This window comes from Cyprinodon variegatus, unplaced genomic scaffold (genome assembly GCF_000732505.1).
Source record: "Cyprinodon variegatus isolate N-32 unplaced genomic scaffold, C_variegatus-1.0 Scaffold1064, whole genome shotgun sequence".
NCBI classification, from domain to species: domain Eukaryota; kingdom Metazoa; phylum Chordata; class Actinopteri; order Cyprinodontiformes; family Cyprinodontidae; genus Cyprinodon; species Cyprinodon variegatus.
This window is the reverse complement of record NW_015151517.1, coordinates 83154-105805: the sequence shown is the minus strand read 5'-3', so window position 1 is coordinate 105805 and position 22652 is coordinate 83154. Positions and strand designations below refer to the sequence as shown.

Sequence of the window (22652 nt, the reverse complement as noted above, 5' to 3'; positions counted from 1 at the left end):
GTTCACAGGTATACCTTTTTGGATGATAAGTGTGAGTGAGTGAGTGTGTGTGTGTGTTTGCAGTGAGGCATCTTAAGCTGGATGGTGTTGTGAAGCATTAGTCTGGGACTGATTTACTTCTAGATTTTTTCTTTCACTGCACCCTTGGGATAGCTTTACTTCCATTTATTGCTAATGAGACCTATATCCTTTAAACGTCTGCGCATCACCTAACACTGAGCGGTCCTTATCACCACGTCTGCTTCACTGTGTTAATGCCAATTGTGGTTAGGATAGATGTAGCATATTTATGGTGATTTTAAATGTCTGCTTTCATTAAAGTGGTTTTTATTTTAACCTGGTCTTTCATTAAAATACAGATTGGCTGTACTCATGGTTTATGTTGTCCTTTTCTTTAGAGTATGATCCAATTTTAGGACAGTATTTTATGGTAACTGTAGGGTACATATATAATCAATGATTTTACACATATTGAATAGTTTGAAATGTTTTCAGATGTGCAGAATCCAACATTTGAGAAAGGATAAAGATTTATTCCCTGCTAAATGTGTCATTTTTGACACATTTTAAGATATTTTATTGTATTTGATAAAAAAATTAAATAAAAGACACCAAATGAATTACTGCATCTATAAAGAAAATTAGTGGGGTGAGTGCAATTGGAAGTAGAACTGTTACCACAGATTTTCAATTAAATCTAGATCTTGTATTGTCGGTCATTTTAACATAATGTCTGATTTAAACTGATATGTTAAAAATAATTCTCATAAAAACTTTAATCGTTTTCCCCTTCAGATTTAAATTGCTTTGTGTTGGCTTATAAATATATCAATACATAAACAGAGGTGTGTGGTTGTAATATAACAAAATGTGGAGGATTTCCAAGAATTTATATACTTTGGAAAGCTAGTAGTAGGCTGATATGAGCTGACTGGGCCAGCAGCTTTCTCCTGTTCCTCTGCCTCATACATTTCCTGAGAGGTTGGTCATATTTAAACGCTTTGAGCCATAGTAAATTATAATAAAAGCTCACTATCAATTAACCCACGCACACTTTATCCCCTTGATGTCGGCCTTCTTAGGTCTACTAGGATATTAACTCATGTTTTAAAGTATAATAGGGCTGGACTCAAAGCTTTCCTGCAGGAAACATGAATTTAAATCATTAACTTTTGTTTGTTCCTGCTCTTTGCAAACAGAGCGAGCATTTTGGCTTTAGTATAATGTGCTGAGAGAAGAACATGCTGAGCTGAAATGAAAGGGCAAATATCAGGGAGGTCTGAGCATTCAGACCATGCAACACATTGGTTTCTATAGAGCAGGGGTGTGTGAAGCCACTGACAGGTTCAAATATGATAAATCTGCTTGGTCAGCACAGATGATATGCCTTTCTTTAATTATGTGAGCATGCAAATCCCTTTATGTTTAAAATCTTTGATGCATAACAGATAACACTTGTTAAAAGTTAGATTTTTTTTTATTGTAGATAAAAAAAATAAATGGAAATTAATTTTTTGACATTGAGTTCTTTCAAGTTTATAGTTTTGGTTCTTTTCAGAAATAATAATGTTTAAATAAAACTAAACAGCATTTTATTTAGCCATAAATTGCTGATCCAGACATTGAAAATATACATACACTCACCGGCCACTTTGTTAGGTACACCTGTCCAACTGCTCGTTAACACTTAATTTCCAAGCAGCCAATCACATGGCGGCAACTCAGTGCATTTAGGCATGTAGACATGGTCAAGACAATCTCCTGCAGTTCAAACCGAGCATCAGTATGGGGAAGAAAGGTGATTTGAGTGACTTTGAACGTGGCATGATTGTTGGTGCCAGAAGGGCTGGTCTGAGTATTTCAGAAACTGCTGATCTATTGGGATTTTCACGCACAACCATCTCTAGGGTTTACAGAGAATGGTCCGAAAAAGAAAAAACATCCAGTGAGCGGCAGTTCTGTGGGCGGAAATGCCTTGTTGATGCCAGAGGTCAGAGGAGAATGGCCAGACTGGTTCGAGCTGATAGAAGGGCAACAGTGACTCAAATAACCACCCGTTACAACCAAGGTGGGCAGAAGAGCATCTTTGAAAACACAGTACGTCGAACTTTGAGGCAGATGGGCTACAGCAGCAGAAGACCACACCGGGTGCCACTCCTTTCAGCTAAGAACAGGAAACTGAGGCTACAATTTGCACAAGCTCATCGAAATTGGACAATAGAAGATTGAAAAAACGTTGCTTGGTCTGATGAGTCTCGATTTCTGCTGCGACATTGGATTGTAGGGTCAGAATTTGGCGTCTACAACATGAAAGCATGGATCCATCCTGCCTTGTATCAACGGTTCAGGCTGGTGGTGGTGGTGTCATGGTGTGGGGAATATTTTCTTGGCACTCTTTGGGCCCCTTGGTACCTATTGAGCATCGTTGCAACGCCACAGCCTACCTGAGTATTGTTGCTGACCATGTCCATCCCTTTATGACCACAATGTACCCAACTTCTGATGGCTACTTTCAGCAGGATAATGCGCCATGTCATAAAGCTGGAATCATCTCAGACTGGTTTCTTGAACATGACAATGAGTTCACTGTACTCAAATGGCCTCCACAGTCACCAGATCTCAATCCAATAGAGCATCTTTGGGATGTGGTGGAACAGGAGATTCGCATCATGGATGTGCAGCCGACAAATCTGCGGCAACTGTGTGATGCCATCATGTCAATATGGACCAAACTCCCTGAGGAATGCTTCCAGCACCTTGTTGAATCTATGCCACGGAGAATTGAGGCAGTTCTGAAGGCAAAAGGGGGTCCAACCCGTTACTAGCATGGGGTACCTAATAAAGTGGCCGGTGAGTGTATATTTTAGTTCAAAATAAAACATGGGTGTAATTTCAACGGCTGACCAGAAGATGGCAGTGTTTGTCCCACTTTACTTCATTGTAGGCGTCCTCCTGTGCAGTTCTGCATACCGCCAGTAGGTGGTTTTGTGGGATCTCTTAGACTGCATTAATGTTGGAACAATTTCGGGCGAAACATTTAGCCAAGTGTACAGTTTTCACAAACCTAGAAGTTCAGCTGATGAAAAATAAATTAGTATTTTATTGATTTGATGTTTTATTTGTAGAGACTCAATCAAAAACAGCGATTGTGTGATCTCCTTGTCACTGGAGTAGATTAAATAATCTTTAGAGTTCCCCTCCTTATCAGAAAATTAGATTACTATACCAAAGTTTGCAAATTGCAAAGAGAGCATTACACATGCTTTGAGCAGGAGCTGGTCACATGAAACAGCTTTTAAACTGATAGCCCATTTCTTTCCCATGTGATAGAGAGGCCACTGACAGTCATGTGTGTTCTTTGCACTTTCAGCAACCCCCTCTTTCACTTTACAGCTCTAAAAACCATTGTACAAGTACAATCACATGATACCTTAGAGGAAATATAAAATAGTCTGAATACAGAAAATAATACATAGCTCTGATTATTAACTTTATGTTTAATCCAAGAAGTCTGGTAGATATTTATTGGATAAAACACAATGGATCCAAATATATTAACAAAGGTGCAACTAAATTAATGGGGCAGAATAAAACAAAAAAAAAAATCTTGTCATGGAATTATTAAAAAAAATATTTCTAATATAAAATTACTGCATTTAAAACTTGGTGCTCTCAAAATAGGATTTACTGAGTCCAAATCGGTTTGTTACTCATTTTAATCTATAAACTTGTGCCTATGATACAAATTCAGCTGACTAAGGACTTTTTTTTTTTGGTAATTTCTACTGAATTAGGCTATTAAATCTGACACAAACCTGTCTTTCTTGAATGGTATGTCTTATTTTAAGCACATTTAATCTCCAGTGAATGTGGAGTTTTAAAATCTATATCAGAAAACTGTCAGAGGGCAAATACAAAATGTATTAAATCATAAGTGTGGGACTGACGAGTCTGAGTAAAAGCAATTAAACGTTATTTCATTCAAAAAAAAATTTTAACTAAAGATAATAAATATAAAGGGAGATGAAATTGTTTTAAAATTGCAATTTTAACCATTTCTAAATTTCTCAGACATGTACAAATTGTACCTATCTGAACATAAAATGATATGCAGATGTAATATATATACATATATGTTTATTAAACGTTTTGTTAAATGAGAGCATTTAATTCCGAGGTGATCCACCCTTTTTAGTTGACATGAGAGAAATCCATCTTCATTGGAGTGTCACCTTGACGCAAATATCTCCAGGCTCAGTTAATAGTCCTCGGTCTGAGCATAACGGTTATTATAGGTTCTAGTTTCTACTTTTCATGTCAAATTTATAAAGAGAAATCGCCGTTTTTTGTTGCTTTTAGTGAACATTTGGCACTAATAATTAATACGACAGCGTGTAGTGACGACTAGTTTCAGCTGCAGTCAGTGCACTTGCAGCAGAACATACCATTAAACAAAAAGGGCATAAAACAGTACATATAATGCGTAATTAGATGGACTATAGTGAATGTATGACATTTATTTAAAGCATATTCTAAGATTAGAATTTTCTGTAACCTTTTTAAATGCAAATATAGGTCAACGAGTGTTTATTTCACATTTATTAGTGGAGCACACCCGCCTCAGCTCAGGTGGATCCCTCCGCCCTGGTGGGTCAGGTGACTTTTTCCGTTTCGCCATTTTCCTCTTCTCCACCGGAGCCGTCGCTGGTCACCCTCGCTGCTTTGCGGTCTTCGAAGCTGCCCAGAGGTGAAGGTGGGACAGGGGAACCTCCCCGCCATAGAGAGTGAGAGGATATTGATCCGTTAGCTTCGTCGTCCTTAAGGGAAGTGTGACAATGTCTTCTGAGGAGAGCCCCGAGTACTCACCTTTCTTCGCCGTGATGGGAGCCTCTGCGGCCATGGTCTTCAGCGGTAACCACATCAACCCTTTTATCTTTTTTTTTATCTTTGCTACACGTTAGCTTAGCCTGGGGTTGGCGTTGCACGTAATTAACAGCAACCCTTGCCTTTATTTAAACCGATGTTGGATGGATTTTTTTAGACATCAGTCGAGGCTCAAACACCTGCCGGGGATGAGAGGCGGGAGGGGGAACCCCGCTGCTGCCCGGAGCTCCATCAGAACACCCTGCCTGCTTCTGTTCTGACGGAGCTCCTGACATTAAATTCAGGCTGTAATCGTGTCTGCTGCTGGCTGCTGACGCACACAGTCAATGAGGTGGCAACCTCTGTTTCTCAAGACATCATTTATATAAACTGAGATTATAAATGAATACAGTCTTACAACTGTAATGATTATCATCGTGCTTTTCTCCTCTGTTTGCTGTAGGAAGATAGTCAGGAAAAGGAAAACAAGCGTTAATATTGCAGATAACATTTTAAAGGCATGGTCCATTAATTAATTCATTCATCTCGCACAGCCTCCTAAACATGCGCAGTGAACTACTTCCACTCCTTATATGGAACTGATTTGGTAAAAGGAATATAATTCAACTGGGTTTAATTTCAGCTAATGTTAAAATCTCTCTCTATAATAGATAATGAATACATCCAAGACTGATATACTTTATAAAAATCTCATTAAAAGGGCTTTAAGTGAGGTAAAATATATATGTTGTCAGTGCTTAGCCAAACAGTCCTTTCTGCTCCCATGAGCTTGTTAAACCACTGCTAAGGATCTTTGAAATCTTTTTATCCAGATCATCATGTTGGGTTTCATCTTAACAAGGGCTAAACAATTCGTGCGAATAATTGTGATTATTGAAATAATCGTCAACCAAATTACCAATCGCCTTTAGCTGAAAGAGCAAACCACTTAGAGCAGCAAGTATACCAAAATTGTAAAAAAAAAAAAAAAAAAGACAAGATATAAATATTTAGCATTTCAGATCACAAAAAAAGTTTAATCTTTCAATATGCTCTATCAAAACTCCTCAAGTGGAAAATATTTAGTTTCACCCTGGTGTAATTTCTGTAAGAATCTTCTATTAGGGAACCGTTTGAAAGCAGATTATTCATCGAAAAAGTAATCAACAGATTAATCGATTAGCAAAAAATTGTTAGTTGCAGTTCTAGTCCATACGCAAAATTTATAATTGGTGTAGCTAGTTTTTTTTTTGTGTTATTTTTAATTCAGTAAATTAGAGATGTTATGATGAAAACATCAGAATTTAACAAAATGCATCTTTTCAATGAAACTCCAGTAAATCCATATACTTCATATACTAAATTCAGTAAATTCAAATAACAGCAGTCAGTTTTGGTCCCTTTACATTTAACAAGAGTTAGACTCAAATTTTCTCAATCCAACACTTTAGGTGATTTGCTTAATTAAATGGGGATTGCTGCTGCCCTGAAAAATAATTCATGCATCTACTTAAACATATTTAGTTACTTTAACACAATTGTGTCACAATAGTATGACATTAAATAATTGTGTTAAAAAATAAATATGCTAAAATAAATGTAAAAGATGCAGCATTTCTTAGGGGAGAGAGAGCTGCAGCTTGTGTGCATTCATGCACGCTAGTAGAAGTAGGCTTTTTTCTAACAGACAGTAATAGTAAAGTCCTGCATCGATGGACTGTTTAACATGAAACATGTTTTTCCTGAAAACGATGAAACCTTAAAGTGAAACATCTACATGGTTTGGACAAAAAAATTTGACAGAAAATCCAAATAAAATGGCAGTATTGGTTTTAGGGGAAACAAAATCTAACAAAAATCAATCCCACCTGACAAGTTACCATTCTTATGGAACTAATTTACTCTGTATGAAATAGTTTTGCCTCACTTTGAAAAAAAGAAAGCTGGATTAAATGTTGTCTTGAATTATATTTGTCAACCTGTAGCCTGATTACACAACATACCAAACATTCAGTCTCATTTATAAGCAGACAGGATGCTGCAAGCCGTGTTAATCATCTACAGGTTGTTTGAATTTCATATTGCTTTTAACCACGTAAACGCACAATTGAGACTATGTGATTTATATCCAGCTATATGTTTACTGGTTCAGCAGTTTTGCTTTAATGACAAAATAAACCTCTTCAGAAAGCTTTTCCGATGCAGTTATGAAGTCCAAAATAACACTTGGTGCTGTTTAGTGATTTTTAAATTCATTCCCCGTGTTATTTTTTTTTCTTGCTGAAACAATAAACTTGACACATCAGTTTGCATTTACTGTAAATCCTTTAATGTTCAACATTGTGTTTATAAAGTTTTCAGTTGATGACAGAGATTGATGTTCCATATAGTCATAATTCATCTTTTGTAGTTAACATAACTAGCCACACCAGGAAGAAAACGGTACTTTCTCAAGAGGCGTGATTTTCTGTAAAGTAGCCAATCGCAGGCGGTAGAATTTCTCCAGCTGGTTTTACCATGAGCATAGAAGAGCATACAAAACATTAAATAAATATAATTAACTGTGTGTTTTAAATAAAACTATTAGTTCCATTCTGGAGCTATTCCATCTTCATACTGGGATGATGAGGGACTTTTTTCACCTGATCTCTGCTCCTTATAACAGCTGAGCTCTGCTGGGATTAGCAGAGGCTGTGATGTGAGCGGTACGACAGATGTGCAGATGTGAGAATTGGTGCTTTGATCTGTGATTCTGTATCGGAGGAGGAAAGACCCAAAACATTTTCCTCTTCTGCTTAAAGGGCCAGAACCTCAGCTTTCACCTTGGACACAAACTGTTAGAGATAACTTATGTACTGCATTAAAGGTTGGTTTATTGGAGCAGGAAACAGCAGCTGTAAGTAGAGTGTGATGAGACATAATTAAAACATGGAGTGACAGCAGGACATGGAGGGGAAACTGCTGTAAAAAAAAAAATATCACGTCTGACGTAACTTAAAGCTTCAGATGATCTCTTTGAATATTTAATTATTCTTTGGAGAACAGACTTTTAAATAGTTTGCATTGGCTCATTTTGGTACGTAGCTGTGCCTGTGTCTGTAGTTTATAACAAAGCTTAATTTCATCTGCATCATGTGTTTTTTGTTAATGGGGGAATTGGAGTAAAAAGGTGAATAAATGGTGGCATCTTGATCTGTCTCTTCCAGCATTAGGAGCAGCATATGGGACCGCGAAGAGCGGCACAGGCATCGCTGCCATGTCTGTGATGCGGCCAGAGCTCATCATGAAGTCCATCATCCCTGTCGTCATGGCCGGCATCATCGCCATCTACGGGCTGGTGGTGGCTGTGCTGATAGCTAACAACATCTCAGAGAGACTCACTCTCTTTAAGTAAGAAAGACATCTTCTGTTCTCACTGCTGTGGATTCAATATTCTTCTGTTTTAGGTCTATAGCAAACGGTCCTCAGATAAAACACAGTGGATCCTGATCATCGTTCTTTTATTAAGATGCTTAGCTGTAGCTTTTAATGAAAAACACTATGCCTCCTCTTAAGCTCTAAAAACTTCCCATTTAATGCTAAGTCTAAGCAGCTGTTACTGGTACACACGGCCTTGATGCATAGTGATTAGATATAGCTTACATCTATACAGGGTATGCATGATGCCTACAGTGACATTACCTGTGTGATGCATTAGGAAGTGCAACTCTATATTCTCCTTCTAACCTTGTCTTACCTTCCTTTCTGTGTCATACCTTTTATTCCTTTTCTTTTTGTTCTGTCTTTCCCTTTATCATTAAATCATCCTTCTTTCCTTACGTTCTTCCTTTTCCTCTTGTCTTCCCTCCTTAATGTACTGTGTTCCCTGTTCTTTTTTTCCCCTGCTCACACGCTCAAATGTTGCCTGTTGATGTATCTGCCATTATTGTATCTATTATCAAATTAGTGTAAGCAGCTTGAAAAGCATGGATTGTTTTATGAAATATGTGTAGGAACACTTAATGATTTTGTTCTGTTTTTGAAAGGCTTCAGAGATCCTGGTCATGTTGCACAACATATGTCCCAACTCATCATTCAAATCAGACCAAAATGGCCAACAATTAAGAACTTTTTTTTAAGATTTTTTTTTTTTAATTTAGTCTTTTTGGAATAATTATTTCTATTGTCTGCAGAATTGAGGTTTTCTTGTGTCAAATTGATTTGTTTACTCATCAGAACACAGAGCATTAACTTTAAATTAATAATAAAACCAACAATCCCTTCTTAAAAGTTGTAAATTGGCCTGGTCTGGTTCTTTTGTGCTTTGGTCCTTTTATTGGAGGTTTCCTTGGTCCAATAAATCCAAATTGCTAAAATGTTCTGTAGCTATCTCCTGTATATCCTGAGGATGTGATTCAGTCATTTATCAGACAGGTGTAATCAGGGATCCTGCAGGTCAGGCAGAGCTAACTTGCTGTCATCTTTTCTCTGACCTCGTTGTAAACACTCCGGTGAAATTATCCCGAAATAAAAGAACCATTTAAATAAGACTGGGTAGAAATAAAAGGTGAGATGTACAAACACAAACAACAAAATGAAATGAAGTGCTATTTCAATGTATTCCCCTCCCTAACCTTTAAATAAGAATACACTAACATCCATGCTGAGGTGGGTTCCTTTATAGATTAAAAATTCATTGTGTTTTTTTTTGTTTGTTTTTTTTTAGTTTATAAAATTAAAGCAAACAATCAGAATTTCTAGTTAAAATGTCTGATTACTGATTTGAGTCGATGTCTTTTTAAAAAAAAGACTTCAGAGTTATATGATCAGAATATTGATGTATCCCCATACCTTCATTTATAGGAGCTTCCTCCATCTTGGTGCGGGTCTGAGTGTGGGCCTGAGCGGTCTGGCGGCCGGCTTCGCAATCGGCATCGTTGGCGACGCCGGGGTGAGGGGAACCGCCCAGCAGCCCCGGCTTTTCGTGGGCATGATCCTGATCCTGATTTTCGCTGAGGTGCTGGGGCTCTACGGCCTGATCGTGGCTCTCATCCTATCCACAAAATAAGTGTCTGTTCCACTACCTTCTCATTCATTCCACATCGAAGCGGCGAGAACAAATAGGAGAGTTTCACCTTCTTCCATGACACCCTGCGGATCTGACAGGATGGGATGGCAGCAGAAACATGCCTCGTCCTCTATAGGTGTGACCATATCCTCTTTGTTTTAAGCCATCCGGTTGTCAGGTATTGTGTGTACAGAACGGGCATGAACATGTGCTGTTAGTTGTTGGATGATGTGTGGACTGTCTGCCTGATTATATGGTCTAATCCCTAACTGTACAGTAATCCAGAGTCCTCCCATACTAGGTAAATGTAGTAACCAGTCTGTGCTGTGAGCGTGAGTATCGTTTACCTCCCCACCCATTCGCCCTCCGTTTTATTTTTATTTTTCGGTCTTTTGTTGATGCTTTTAATCGTTTGTTTTGAGACTACTGAAGAGTTGTGCACACTAGTATTTTGTTTTTCCATGTTCTTTTTTTCAGGACCATCTTCTTTTGTCACTATTTATTGAAAGCTATGAAGATTTTGAAGCTGTCTAAATGGAACTATTTATTGAAATACCCTATATACATAAAATAAATTATCTGTGTATAGTTAGATTTATTGCACTGTGGGTAATTGTTCAAAGTGCTTGGAATTCCTCTGGATATAGTGATTATTATTGGAGGACGTCCACATGTTCACATGGAGATGACTGGGTGTGTGTGTGGGATCTGATTGCATAATGTGCGGTTTTATGTTTGATATGACATTCTCAGACACTAGTATTGTTTACCTGTAGTGCTGCTGTCTTTTTGTTTTTCTGTTCAAAGTGGGAGCTCACTGTTCAGCCATGCCTGTCAGATTTCCAAATAAAACTCAACCTCCTCCATTTATTGTCTGGATGTTTTTGTTGAAGTACTTTGACTGCTATGTTGGTTTTACACAAAGCAGGAGAGTTTAACCGTGTAAATGGGGTGGTAGCTGAAAAATCAATGCCTGATCGATTTTGACTAATTTGGTATTTATATTCCTCATTTACAGGCATGCAGAAAAATAAATATGAAGTCTGTACAGATACCTTTATAATGCCGAATGTATATTTTATTTACTACACCTGCTGCAAATACTGGAGCTGAGCTCACTCTAGTTAAAAGGACAAAGTTCATGTAAAACACTCCAAACAGCTAGAAGTGGAACCAAAACGGGAGAATTCAAGGTGATGTGGCCTGCAGCATAGGAGGGAAACTTAATCTCAGAACTGCAGCATGTTTGACATATTTATAAAAATACTAGCTTCATCTAAACTTATGGAGTCATAAAAAAAAATAAATAAAACCCATTCTGGTTTATCCACAGTAACAGGAAATGTGCAGAGACATGGGGGAAGGTGAGCAGCAAATGTCCTGATGTCTTCTGTGTCAGATTTCTTATAAAAGTCGGATGGAATTATGACTCAAACTGTGTGCTTTGGTCACGCTGAGCCTTGTATTTGTAAACAAAGATGAGTTATCCTTTGGTCTTTGAGCTGCATGCATGACCCTCTATAAAACCTACAGTGTGTAGCTTCCCTAGATCCAACAAGCTGCTTAACAAGAAAACACAACTAAGATTACTTAGTTTAATAGAACAGAGAAAACATCACTTAGCTGAAGGAGAGATCACACTTTATTACTATATTTACAAACTCCAAAAATAACAGGTTTAGACATTTTAAACTGTACAGAAATAAACTGATAAAATTAGTGGAGTAAAAATGGTAATGACTCAGGAAGGTGCTGCTTACGTTCTAAGATGGAAATAAACATCTTTGCATAAACAGAACTGTACAAAAGGCTGCATGTTGAATCCATTGGCATAGAAAGATACGTTAAAAAAAAGTTTTAAAGTATAAATAATGTGCGTATAATGAGACGTTAGAGGAGCTAAACACTACAGATGGATGTATAAATGCAGGCAGGATAAGGAATTTAAGCTTTTAGCAGAGCTAGTAACGTGTTCGTTTTGAAAAAAAGAAATATTTGTGTTAGTTGATTAAAAGAGGCAGAGTGCACTCATGTTCTACTTCCAGCATTAACAATCCGCTGCGAATAGAATGATCAGGATTAAAAACAGAGCGATTAGCTAACGCACCAATTACATTTAGCTTAAGAACACCACACAGAAGAGACATTTTTTTCCTTTTGCAAAAACCCATGAGGACCACCAGAATTTGGCCGTACTTGACGTCAGTGTTGCACTGTACATTACACATTCCAGCACCTCACTACTTCCCCAATATGAATAGATACTTTAGTATGATGGAATATCTGTACGGATGACTTAAAGTGTTTGGATACCGATATGAATGGCGTCACAGTAAAGATGAACGACTCCATCAACCCCGCCCCGATTCACCACGGCGAGCACTTTGAGGCCACCAATCACGTCCAGCGGCATCTCTTCCGCTGGCAGGCTTCGGGGTCAGACGCGCAACCCTCCGAGTCGCTCTCTGAGAACGACGGTTCAGCCGGCAGGGTTGCAGGTAAGTGGGAGGACTGCTCTGGGCCGTCTGGGGTCTCCTCCGTGGTCCCGCCGTTCAGACTGAGCACCCAGCCCAGCTTGTTGTGGAGGAGCTGACGCAGGCCCGGCGGCAGAGGCAACACCTCCAGCATGTCCATGCCATCCGGGAGCAGGCGGCGAAGGCGAGCGCAGCAAAGGTACAGTAGAGAGGTGGGCGCGGAGCACGACCTGATGACCTTCATGCTGCTCTTGGCCGCGGTGGAGCAGGCCATGGGGTAAAACCTCTTATTGTGCAGATTTGTAGCTGCAACACCTGAATAAAAGATTATAGACATTTTTTTTAATGCTCTGACCATCATTGCATGTTTAAGGTTGTTGTCCAGCGGGAAGTATTTTCCAAGGCGCAGTGGAAGAGGGGACATCAGTCAGATTTTCTACTCAACTTTACTGACCTATACACTTTCTATTCTTGAAGAAAGTGAGGGTGCCATGCCACGTGTCCAGGTGGACTCCAATGATGGACCCTTGCCCAAAATGGGAGGAGAACTTCAACTTGTTTCCTTTATGATGCAGCAAGCCTGGAAAAGAGAAATCCATCACGCATGTAGGAATGTTTCAGGTGAGAAAATGCTCTTTGGTAACATTGCTGAGCTTACCAGTGTAAGAAAGACCCCAGCTGTCTTCATCTTTCCCCAACAAACTGCAGAACCTGTACCTGTATTTGTCCAAGTTGACATCGCAGGTTCCAATTCCGACCATCTGCACACAAAGAAACTTTCGTTTATTCTATTTTTTTTTTCCACCCTTGCCCTTGCAAATCCTGGAAGCAGTACCATGTCCGTTCCATAAACCGGAGACGTCATCTTGATTTCCCAGAAGTGTTGCCCGTCCGCCAGCTCCCTGGAGCCCCGGACGGCCGCCGTGCCGCAGCTGGAGTCGGTGTGGAAGCTCACTTTGCGATTGTCGCAGCTCAATAACGTTGCCGTTGAACGGCTGCTTGCATCCCAAACCCAGTCGAAATCTGAAACATCAAAGGCCGCATCCATTGCAAATTAAATGCTGCAGTCTGCAGCTTTTCTTTACATCTGCTCTACAGACACAAATCTGCCTTCTGCAGTAATTTCTGGACTGGTTTCTGCAACACTCTGGACATTTGAGTGAAATACTATAACCTGGCCTAGTTGTTAGGGCAAAGAGCTTGGAATCCTGAGCCACTCTGGTTCAATGAGTGAGACCCTTAACCCTTGCTCCCCAGGCGCCCCATTATGGCAGCCCACTGCTCGCCAAGGGAATGGGTTCAATTAAGTTCAATCATTATTTAAACTTAGTAGAAAGATTATTGTACAGCGTAGGTCACACTGTTTTATTATTTATCTCTATTACTAGATAAGATTAGCCTTGTTAAATGAGTCCATTGTCGTAAAATGTTTACATTTTTGCATCTTAAGGAAACCCAGTTTATTAACAGCTGTTCAAGTTGAATAAACACTGATGAGTAAAATGTTTCCATCAATCTTAAAAGTAGCAAATCAAATATAAAACACAGCACCTTAAATAAAAATAAATTCAAACAAACCTTGGTCATCCTCTCCACAGTGGCAGTCTCTGACTTGGAGAAATCCTCGTATACGAGGGTTGTAGCTGCTGTTCCCCTTGGAGTCGCAGCCGCAATACGACTCTCCTGTAACGGGAACGGCACTGGGGAGCGGGGGAACCACCACCGCTGAGAAGTCGATCTCCGAGTCAGAATCTGTGCTGTACTTTAGAGAGAGATTTCAGAGGAGGCCTTTTAATGTCAAACACATGAGAGTGCCTAAAGACATAAACACAGGGCTTAAATGAACCATCCATACTAATTTGGTTTTAACTGCATAAATTACACAAATCTGCATCTTATTAAAGATTTTTTTTTTTATCTGATCCACGTCGTCTGTATGCAATTTATTCAAAGTCAGCCTTTTTTCTGGTTTTGAGTGTTTACCTCCAGTCGGTCGTTGGGCCACTGTTCGGCTTCGGTGGCTAACGCCAGGGCCCGGGCTTCGGCATCCCTTCGTAGCCCACCCCACACGTAACGCCAAGCACGGCTGTTCCTGCTTCGCCTCGACATGCTAGCAGCAGTCCCAAAGGTCCAAGAGCCTTGTTATGCGATCTCTGTTTAGTCCAGATATTTAAGGAGCCACATCAGTCCAGCTGCCGGATGGAAACAAAACAGCATGCCTCAGTTAGATTTGACTTCAACTCTTTGATGTTTTTTCACTAAACATGTCCTGCTCGGATGTTCAATAGGGATGCAGATTACACCTCCCATAAAATATATTCCGACTTTACTGCAGAGTTTTAGAAGAGTGGTACCTGAGCCCTGGCTGAGGGGGTCACATTACACAGAACAACAGGAAGCTGAAGCAACCAATGCAGCCTATGTCCTTGCTTTTCTTTCATTGTTCATATGAAAGTATAGGGGGAAAAAAAGCTCTCAGATTATTGGGAACCAATAATTGTTAGGTTTTTATTTTTTATTTTAAACCATTATGTCTTAAGATTCTGATATAAATCCCCAAGATTCCTGATTTTAGATTCCTCTACCTGGGATTTCTATACTCTGGGAACCACAGGGGTTGTTTTAGTTTTAAAAACTATTATACATGATGACTCGGAGCAAGGTGTAACTTTGTGGTGAACGTTGGTGGGGACACTCTGGTTACTCAACGCTTTCATGATTTGGTTTTTGTATTTTCCAAAAATGAACTCAAACATATTTATTGAATGCTTTTCTATTGTTGAGAACACAAGAGAACTATAATACACTAATATTTATATTTATAGATAGTTAGAGAGATGTCTTTTAGTGCATTACATACATAGGGACCAAAAACATTAATGTATAAAAAAATAAGGAATAACAAACGATTCCAATGCCAAAATCGATATATTATGCATCCCTAGAAGTAAAATTTTAATTCCATCCATCCATCTGGAAAAATATGGATATGCTTCATTTTAAACATAGCATAGCATATTTTTTCTTGTAAACTTTCTGGTAAACTTGGAGATATATTCTATTGCATTTTGCATATCCCAGTAAATCTGTTTCACCTTTAAATCTGCAGCTTTCCCTACTTCTCGCTGTGCTTTGTTCAAAAAAGATTTATGAACCTCTATAGTAATATGATGATGCCAGAAACTACATTTCAAGATTTGTAGATACAGTCTGATTCTGTCATGTTAATTCTAACCTGTAATTTGGAGTCACTGTCCTCTGAGAAGCCCAGATTTTTTTAACTAGTAAAGAAGAACAAACTATGTTTTCTCAAGCTTCCTACATTATAATACTAACTTGAATAAACTTACAATTTGTTGCCTTTTTTTAGGTGAAAAAGCTCTGTATGTCAAAATAACAGATTTTCAGTGGTATGATCTCTAATTTTTTTAACCAACCAGTCTCCTAACTTTTACTTAAACATCAAAGTAGCTGCCGGTTAATATTCACTGAGTGCTGCTGTGTGTTTCTCCTCCAACCACGTAGCGACTCTATGCAGTGAAATGCGACCGCAAATCAGATGTCTCAAAGCAACACATCCGATGATGTTACACCGAGAGACGGTGTAACATCATAAAAAAAATGCTCTGAACACAGTAACCCAACTCTGTTACCTTTGGCTAAAGTAAATGAGCAGGGAAAAAAGCAGAACTTATTGGTGGGGACATGTCCACACCAGTCCTTCAGAAAGTTACGCCTGTGGCTTGGAGGAATAATCTAAACTGGAACACAGATTTAACCTCTTAAATCTGTTTTTTTTTTTTTCTCTACATCCCCCAATTTTTTTTTTTTTTTTTACAATTCCTAGTTTCTTGTATACATCAGTATCAGTATGTTATCTGCATGTGTTTATGTAAGGCGTGTGTTCTGTTCTTGCTTCTATATTAGATGTGCTTCTGTCTATCTTAGGTGTATATATGTAACGGGTGGCATTAATGAATTTCTAGAGGTCGTTCAGTCAAGTTTAAATGAGATCTTTTACTCTGGGGGAGGAAACATCTAAACTGAAATACAGATTTTAGAAGTTGCACATTCCTAATGCAAACCCTCTACAACCTCCCTTTCTTTTTTTCCCCCTTTTTTTTGTTGAATTCATAGTATCTTCCAGATACAAGGGCCAAAACTGCTACAAAGGAACCCTAAATATAAATATACATGAATTATGATTACAACTCATTTGAAAATAAATACAAATTAGAAGGGAACCAAATCACAATTATGCAAACCTGCAATTAAGTATAGATTAATTAAAAATTAATACCAAATCAGAAGGCCACTGGTAAAAAAAAATAAAATGTGAACATGTTGTATTTTGAAATATCGTTTTATTTGTGGTTCGTGCACATTGTTTTGTTTTCTTTTTTTTTTTTATTTGGCACTTTTGGACCTCTATACAAAAACATATACACACAATGATCGTCTAAAAAACAAATAAAAAAACAATCTATGTTGGCACCAGACTCTTGGAAAGCGCTGATTTAAAAGCAAATATGAACAAATCGCCATCAACAAAAAAAAAACATATATACTATGTCTTTTCCATGAAATGTATTTCCTGTTGCATTGAGTGTTTTGTTTTATGTTAAGCCATTTTTTGATCACTGTATTCTTCAGGCATCTTATTTTTGATTCTTATATTAAATCTAATGGTTTGACATTCAAAATAAGGATAACCTGCACATAAAGCTAAGAAGTCTGCTTTGCAGCGACACATATATAAAAAAAATCCCAATCACATAGAAAAATCTTATATAAATGACTGAAATTGTCTCTATTAAAGCAATATTTGATGTAAGATTGTCTTTAGCAGGTTGATCCACACCACTTAGCCTACCTAGCAAAGCAGCTAACGCCCGTTAACCCAACAGCTTCAGCTTAAACTAAAAAAATCTGATCTAAGTGACGTCACTACATTAAAATTATTCTATTAATATTCCTGTGTCTATAGATCTATTTATGAATCGTTTTTATATGATGATTTATTGCATAACCAGTGTGTGGGTCAATGCTAGTGATGCACAGAAAGAGCTAGCATGGTGCGGCTAGCAGCTGTCAGCAGACTTTTATTGAGAAATGATCAAAGGCAGAGATGTTACCTGTTTAACTGACCTCCTGCGACACATCAGCAGCGAGTAATCCCCGAGGATGGAGCTCCTTTAATGCCGGGGATAGATAGTTAACACACGGAGGAAGGAGGCGTTTCGTTTTTCCATGACCTACTTTCTGTTAGTGTGACCGTATAAACAAACACAGGAACTCCTGCTAACACAGCTACATTAGTGGTCTGTTCACTATTAAATGTGAATACAAGTCAATAGAAATATTAGCAAAATAAACACCATTTTTATTTATTTTTATTATTGTGCTTTATTGTACAGAGCTCAAACAGAGACTATACATTTAAAACACACGAGAAACAAAAAGTCCCATTAGTGCCAAAAATATGTTGTTGTTTTTTTTTTTTTTTTTCTGGTGGAGATTCTCAGTCATCCAGGTCATAGTCATTCCAATAAAAAGTTAAAAAACAATCTGCTGGACTTTTTTTGTCTTCAAACTTGGAAACAAAGTCCAGGGGATTGTTTTTTAAACTTTTTTTGTATGTTATGCTCCTTATGTCCAAGTAAGGTTTATTTGTTATATGCATGTGTTTATCAGATATCCCAAGTCTCCCTGAGTTGGATAAATTATCCCAGATTTTAGACTCTGCGAGTGTTTTTTTGTTTAGTTTTTTTTTGCTAGTGAGAGTGAGCAGGCAGCACATTAATTGGTGCATCATGTGCGGATTATAGAACTACTGCGATTGCGCAGACAACAAGAGAGAGCGGGGTGTGGGACGGGCGTTGCTGGTGAAACCTGTGCAGCGTTTCTGTCCAAAGCGATGCTTTGTTCAACCAGCTTTCCAGGCAACTGTTGATCAGAGTGCTGATTGGATCAGTCCGATAAGTTTCTCTGGTTTACTCTCTGGCAGTCACCTAGTTAACACTCAAATCTGTGCACCCTGTGAAACGGCAGAGGTTCAATCCTTGAGTAATAAAACAAAAATATAGGACTAATTTTACAGCAGAATATACTAAAGTATATCCACGTCTAGTGAAGGTGAGGAACAGTGGCGGATCTAGACCAAAGGTACCAGGGGGCCAGCGTGTTTTCATGGGGGCCCAGAAAAGCATGAAATAAATAAAAAAAAAAGGGAAAGGGATTCAAATATATTAAAAGAGCTGCATGAAGGGAAATTTCTTTTCAGTGAGGTTCAATAAAAATTCTATTTCTTATGAGGTCAATATACATTTATAATTTAGGAATTTTACATATTTTTTGACTTAATTTAAGCTAAAATTACTTTTTTTCGGATTTTTAATTCAGGAAAAATTGATAAATTCAACTGTAAAAATTAGAGCAATTATTTTTTATTTGTTGTGGAAAAAAAACATTTTGCAGATGTCAACTGGGATCCATTCTCAATACCAGTGAAGCTATCACCTTATTGTTTTTGAATAATTAGTAAAACAGAATTTGTAAAGTAGTGGAAGAGACAAGCATCTCCCTGAAATGAGTTTCTGGAACTTGGGATCTGCTGCGGAACACATTACATCATAACCGCTGTTTCTTCAGGGACCATTTACAAACGGACCGCGATTGGGGAGTGTGTGCATTGCCTACTAAGGTCATCTAAACGTTCATATTTTTAGTCGTTTTTCTTGGTATTGAGGTTAATCTATTTAGTCATTAAATACTGACTGATATATTTATTGTATTTTACTAAATTTTGTCAGATATTTGAATGTGCTTTTGAGCACTGAGGTCTGCTGCGCTTACACAATTCCCTCCCCAGCCAGGTCAGTGTAACGGCCGTTTTCGTCCTCAGGTTAAACAGCGACTCGGGGTGAGTTCAACTTGCAGCCATGGCGAAGAAGAAGCGTCTCCGTCTGATCGCAGAAATGGCTCGGAAGATCCGGGCGTACAGAGAGCTGAAATCCCGGCCAAAGGATTCTCAGAAGTATGCGCTGGACTACGAGACGATGAAGCGGCCTCTGACCGGGAAGATGCTGCCCGTGTTGGCCTGGCAGGACGTCCGCAGGGAGAGTCGCCTCTTCTCTCTGCTGGCGGGGATGCGGACGTTCGGTGTGGGTCGCATGTTTACCCGCAAGTCGTGGTTGGAGGAGCACCAGGAGCCCAGCTACTGGCAGATCACCAAGGTCAAGGTGGACTACACAGCTGAGGTGAGCTATCAATGGAGCTCAGCTGTTTGCTTTGATTCCCACCTGAATGCACCCATTCAGGTTTATCAGGGTTGGAAAGTAAGCATTTCCTTTCTTACGGGATAGTAAGATATGCATTTTTAACAGAGCAGCAATCACAAAGCAAACTCTACATTAAAAAGGTTCTGCAGGCTTTAAAGCAAGGAAATTAGCAAATTGTTGACTTTCCAGTTTGTAACAAAGTGATAAAATGTGTCTCAGCTCAGGTTAACCTCTGCTAAAAGTCAGATAATCATTTCTGTTAATGAAGATTAACGTTATTAATAAAGAGGAAAAAAAATATTAGAAAACTAAGATCTTTAAATGAAAGCATTTGTTTTCCATCCTTTTGTAGAACATGGATCATGGCAGAGCATGGGGACTCCTCACACATAAAGGTAAAGCTTGACTCTGCTGTGCATTTTCTGCTTTACTGCATTCAATTCAATCAGTTTATTTATTTAGCACCAATTCACAACACACGTCATCTCAAGGCACGCTATCCTGGGTTCCATGTTATTCTTTCAAATAAAACAGTTGATGTTTATGTAAAGTGACACTATGAGAAGTATAAATGCAAGGAAGACACCATGTTATCAATAACTAAATATTTCTGTATATGCTTTATAGATTTAAGGTCAAATATCTTGTTGTAATAAAGATGCTCAAGGGAAATAACTACTTTTCAAATGAAATATATTTCTTAGGAAAACAGGAAAGTGAGGTGAAGGAGGTGGAGAAGGTGATGTACCACGATTGGCGCCTGATCCCCAAAGACATGGAGCAGCAGTTTCGCGACTTCCAGCCGCTCCCGGAGCCACCGGTGCGTTACGTCCCCTATCCTCCCCTGCTCCGCGCCATGCTGCTGGCTCAGCGTGGGAAAGCTGGCGTTCAGGCCGTGACGGACGAGCCGGCCTTGCCTTTGAAGAGGGACGTGGTGCTTAACAAAGACTATTTCCGCAGACAGGAGCAAGAGAGTCAGAGGAAAGAGGGGACGGCAGTGTGACACCAGCCGCTGCTGTGTCCTGGACTCATAGGATCTCTATGCAGATGTGTACGCGTGTTTGTATCTGAAAGATGTTCTGAATATATATATAAAAAAAAAAGAGATGCTCATTTATGGATTTTTCTCTCTTCATTACGTCGATTCCATTTGTACTAAAATACAAAAAAACAAAAAAAACGCCTGGCCATGCTGATAAAAATCCCTTCTACAACACAGTGGATCCTGAATCTCATTTAAACCTGAAACTCTTCATTTCTGCTTTACTGCAAATATTAAGTTCATTCACAATTTTTTCCCCGTTTAATGTAAATCAAGGTGGATCAAAGTGGCCAACAACAGACCATATGATTTATTTGTGGCACTGACTCTCCAGAATGGTACAAATATTTACCCAAAAGCAAAGGCTGCAAATGCTGAGAGATTTTTACTGAAAATTTGAATCCTCCTAAAATGAAAAGCGTTCGGTATGCCGCAAAGTACCTTTTAATCAAGCTTGCTTTTAGCTTTGATTGACATTTTGTTAATATGCCCACAGATATCCAGGAAATAAGGAAACTTAGATGCACCTATTATTGTTTAAACTCAGTTAAATAGATAAAACTGTGTACAAGAGTGAAGGTGTCCTGTTCTTGTTTCAGAAACCTTTAAGGCTTAAACTGTCCTTTTAATAACTAATAACTACCATGAAAAAACAAACAAATGTAAGTTCACAATTTTTTTTTTTTTTTTTTTTTTTTTACACCAGACAACTGAAATAACGCGATATGTCCTTTACAGTGGATATTGGATAGCAATACATGTGAAAATGACCCTTACTAGTGATCTGTCAGTATCCAAAGAAAGGACAATCTCAACATAAGTGTGAGGTTAAAATCCACATAGCTTTTCTTAATCATTTCTTTTAGTTACTTCTGTGAGAGATCTTTTTTTTTTTTTTTTACTTTAAATGTTCCACTGTCCTTACAGTGAACATCACCTACCATTACTTTATTAATTTGCGGTTGAATGTTATTATAATACAAGCTCCAATGTGTTGCATGACTAGGTCATGTAATTCAGGTCACAACTGAAAAATGTTTTTAATACTAGCCATGAACTTTAGATGGGACTGATTCAATCAGATTAAAATGAATCAATTCTATATCTTCAGAATCAGGATTAAACCAATTATTTAAATTTGAATTAATACGCATCTCTACTACTTATCCACTCAAAGCAAAGGAAAGGTTTATTTAAAAGGAGTGGTTCGAAGCAGCCTAAATTCATGTTTTTTTTCTAGGAAACTATCATATGAGGATTTTAGTAGAAGAATAAAAAGGGGGATAAACAGTAACAGCAGGAATTCAGGAACTGTCTCCTGGAGTTACAGCACACAATTACATTTCAACACCAACGTGGAAACAAAAGATGGATTTTCTTGTTATTTTCATGTTGTTTTATTCCCTCATAATCCTTGCCACACTGTCTTTAAAACAACTTGCTACACGTGCATGCTGTTATTTGGCACAAGATGAACTGAAGGTTTGAATTTCAGTATCCTACATTCAATCACCAAATTGCAATAAAATCCCAAAGCTTCTGAGGAAACATTTCTTGTCATTTGAAAGGATAACAATGAGATTGAGGAAAATGTATCAATGGTCACTTCTGAGGACATTCTTTATTAGTTCAATTATATACTTAAATACAGTTCAAATCATTCAGACAATGTTTTGATGTGGGTTGAATGTCTGCATAAAACATGCAGACATTTCAAGCTAAAATTTGTACAATAAATTATCATGCTCTTATTCTTTCCTTTTTCCATAAAATGCCTTGATGGATGGAATTTTACTGAAGGAGGACGAGAAATTTACTAAGCCCTGCCCCTTCATATTTTGGATATTTGAAATGTTCTCTGTAGATAGCAAAAGGAGTTCATTCAGTTATATGAAATACATGGGATTAATTACAGAAGACAAACTTTAAAGGCTAACGATGGAACT

At 38.3% G+C, this 22652-nt stretch overlaps 3 protein-coding genes across 4 annotated transcripts; 2 read left to right on the top strand and 1 right to left on the bottom strand.

Annotated features, from left to right (window-relative positions):
* Positions 1–4678: 4678 nt before the first annotated feature.
* On the top strand, positions 4679–10776 carry LOC107101194 (V-type proton ATPase 16 kDa proteolipid subunit). Its single transcript, XM_015399999.1, has 3 exons — positions 4679–4911; positions 8070–8253; positions 9706–10776. Exons 1-3 carry the CDS (start codon positions 4836–4838, stop codon positions 9908–9910), a joined length of 465 nt encoding a protein of 154 aa, XP_015255485.1. The 5' UTR covers positions 4679–4835; the 3' UTR covers positions 9911–10776.
* Positions 10777–11527: 751 nt separating this feature from the next.
* spsb3 (splA/ryanodine receptor domain and SOCS box containing 3) lies at positions 11528–17785 on the bottom strand. Of its 2 annotated transcripts, none has more exons than XM_015399984.1 (7): positions 17533–17785; positions 14368–14576; positions 13963–14146; positions 13220–13407; positions 13043–13145; positions 12839–12964; positions 11528–12699 (listed from the first exon to the last, which is right to left on the bottom strand). In XM_015399984.1, exons 2-7 carry the CDS (start codon positions 14491–14493, stop codon positions 12308–12310), a joined length of 1119 nt encoding a protein of 372 aa, XP_015255470.1. In that variant the 5' UTR covers positions 14494–14576; positions 17533–17785; the 3' UTR covers positions 11528–12307. The 2 variants fall into 2 exon arrangements, with proteins under 2 accessions (XP_015255470.1, XP_015255469.1); XM_015399983.1 differs by having other exon boundaries at positions 11529–12699; positions 17520–17783.
* A 1271-nt stretch (positions 17786–19056) lies between these two features.
* On the top strand, positions 19057–20752 carry mrps34 (mitochondrial ribosomal protein S34). Its single transcript, XM_015399990.1, has 3 exons — positions 19057–19643; positions 20017–20059; positions 20369–20752. Exons 1-3 carry the CDS (start codon positions 19326–19328, stop codon positions 20665–20667), a joined length of 660 nt encoding a protein of 219 aa, XP_015255476.1. The 5' UTR covers positions 19057–19325; the 3' UTR covers positions 20668–20752.
* Positions 20753–22652: the final 1900 nt, after the last annotated feature.

Bases quoted from the DNA above. Each gene is read 5' to 3' on its own strand.
- mrps34 (XM_015399990.1), top strand. From the start codon at position 19,326: ATGGCGAAGAAGAAGCGTCTCCGTCTGATCGCAGAAATGGCTCGGAAG. The intron at 19,644-20,016 runs GTGAGCTATCAA...ATCCTTTTGTAG, and splicing joins AGGTGGACTACACAGCTGAG to AACATGGATCATGGCAGAGC. The intron at 20,060-20,368 runs GTAAAGCTTGAC...TATATTTCTTAG, and splicing joins GGGACTCCTCACACATAAAG to GAAAACAGGAAAGTGAGGTG.
- spsb3 (XM_015399984.1), bottom strand. From the start codon at position 14,493: ATGTCGAGGCGAAGCAGGAACAGCCGTGCTTGGCGTTACGTGTGGGGT. The intron at 13,146-13,219 runs GTACTGCTTCCA...CTTTGTGTGCAG, and splicing joins CGGTTTATGGAACGGACATG to ATGGTCGGAATTGGAACCTG. The intron at 12,965-13,042 runs GTAAGCTCAGCA...TCTCTTTTCCAG, and splicing joins CTGGGGTCTTTCTTACACTG to GCTTGCTGCATCATAAAGGA.
- LOC107101194 (XM_015399999.1), top strand. From the start codon at position 4,836: ATGTCTTCTGAGGAGAGCCCCGAGTACTCACCTTTCTTCGCCGTGATG. The intron at 4,912-8,069 runs GTAACCACATCA...TGTCTCTTCCAG, and splicing joins TGCGGCCATGGTCTTCAGCG to CATTAGGAGCAGCATATGGG. The intron at 8,254-9,705 runs GTAAGAAAGACA...CTTCATTTATAG, and splicing joins GAGAGACTCACTCTCTTTAA to GAGCTTCCTCCATCTTGGTG.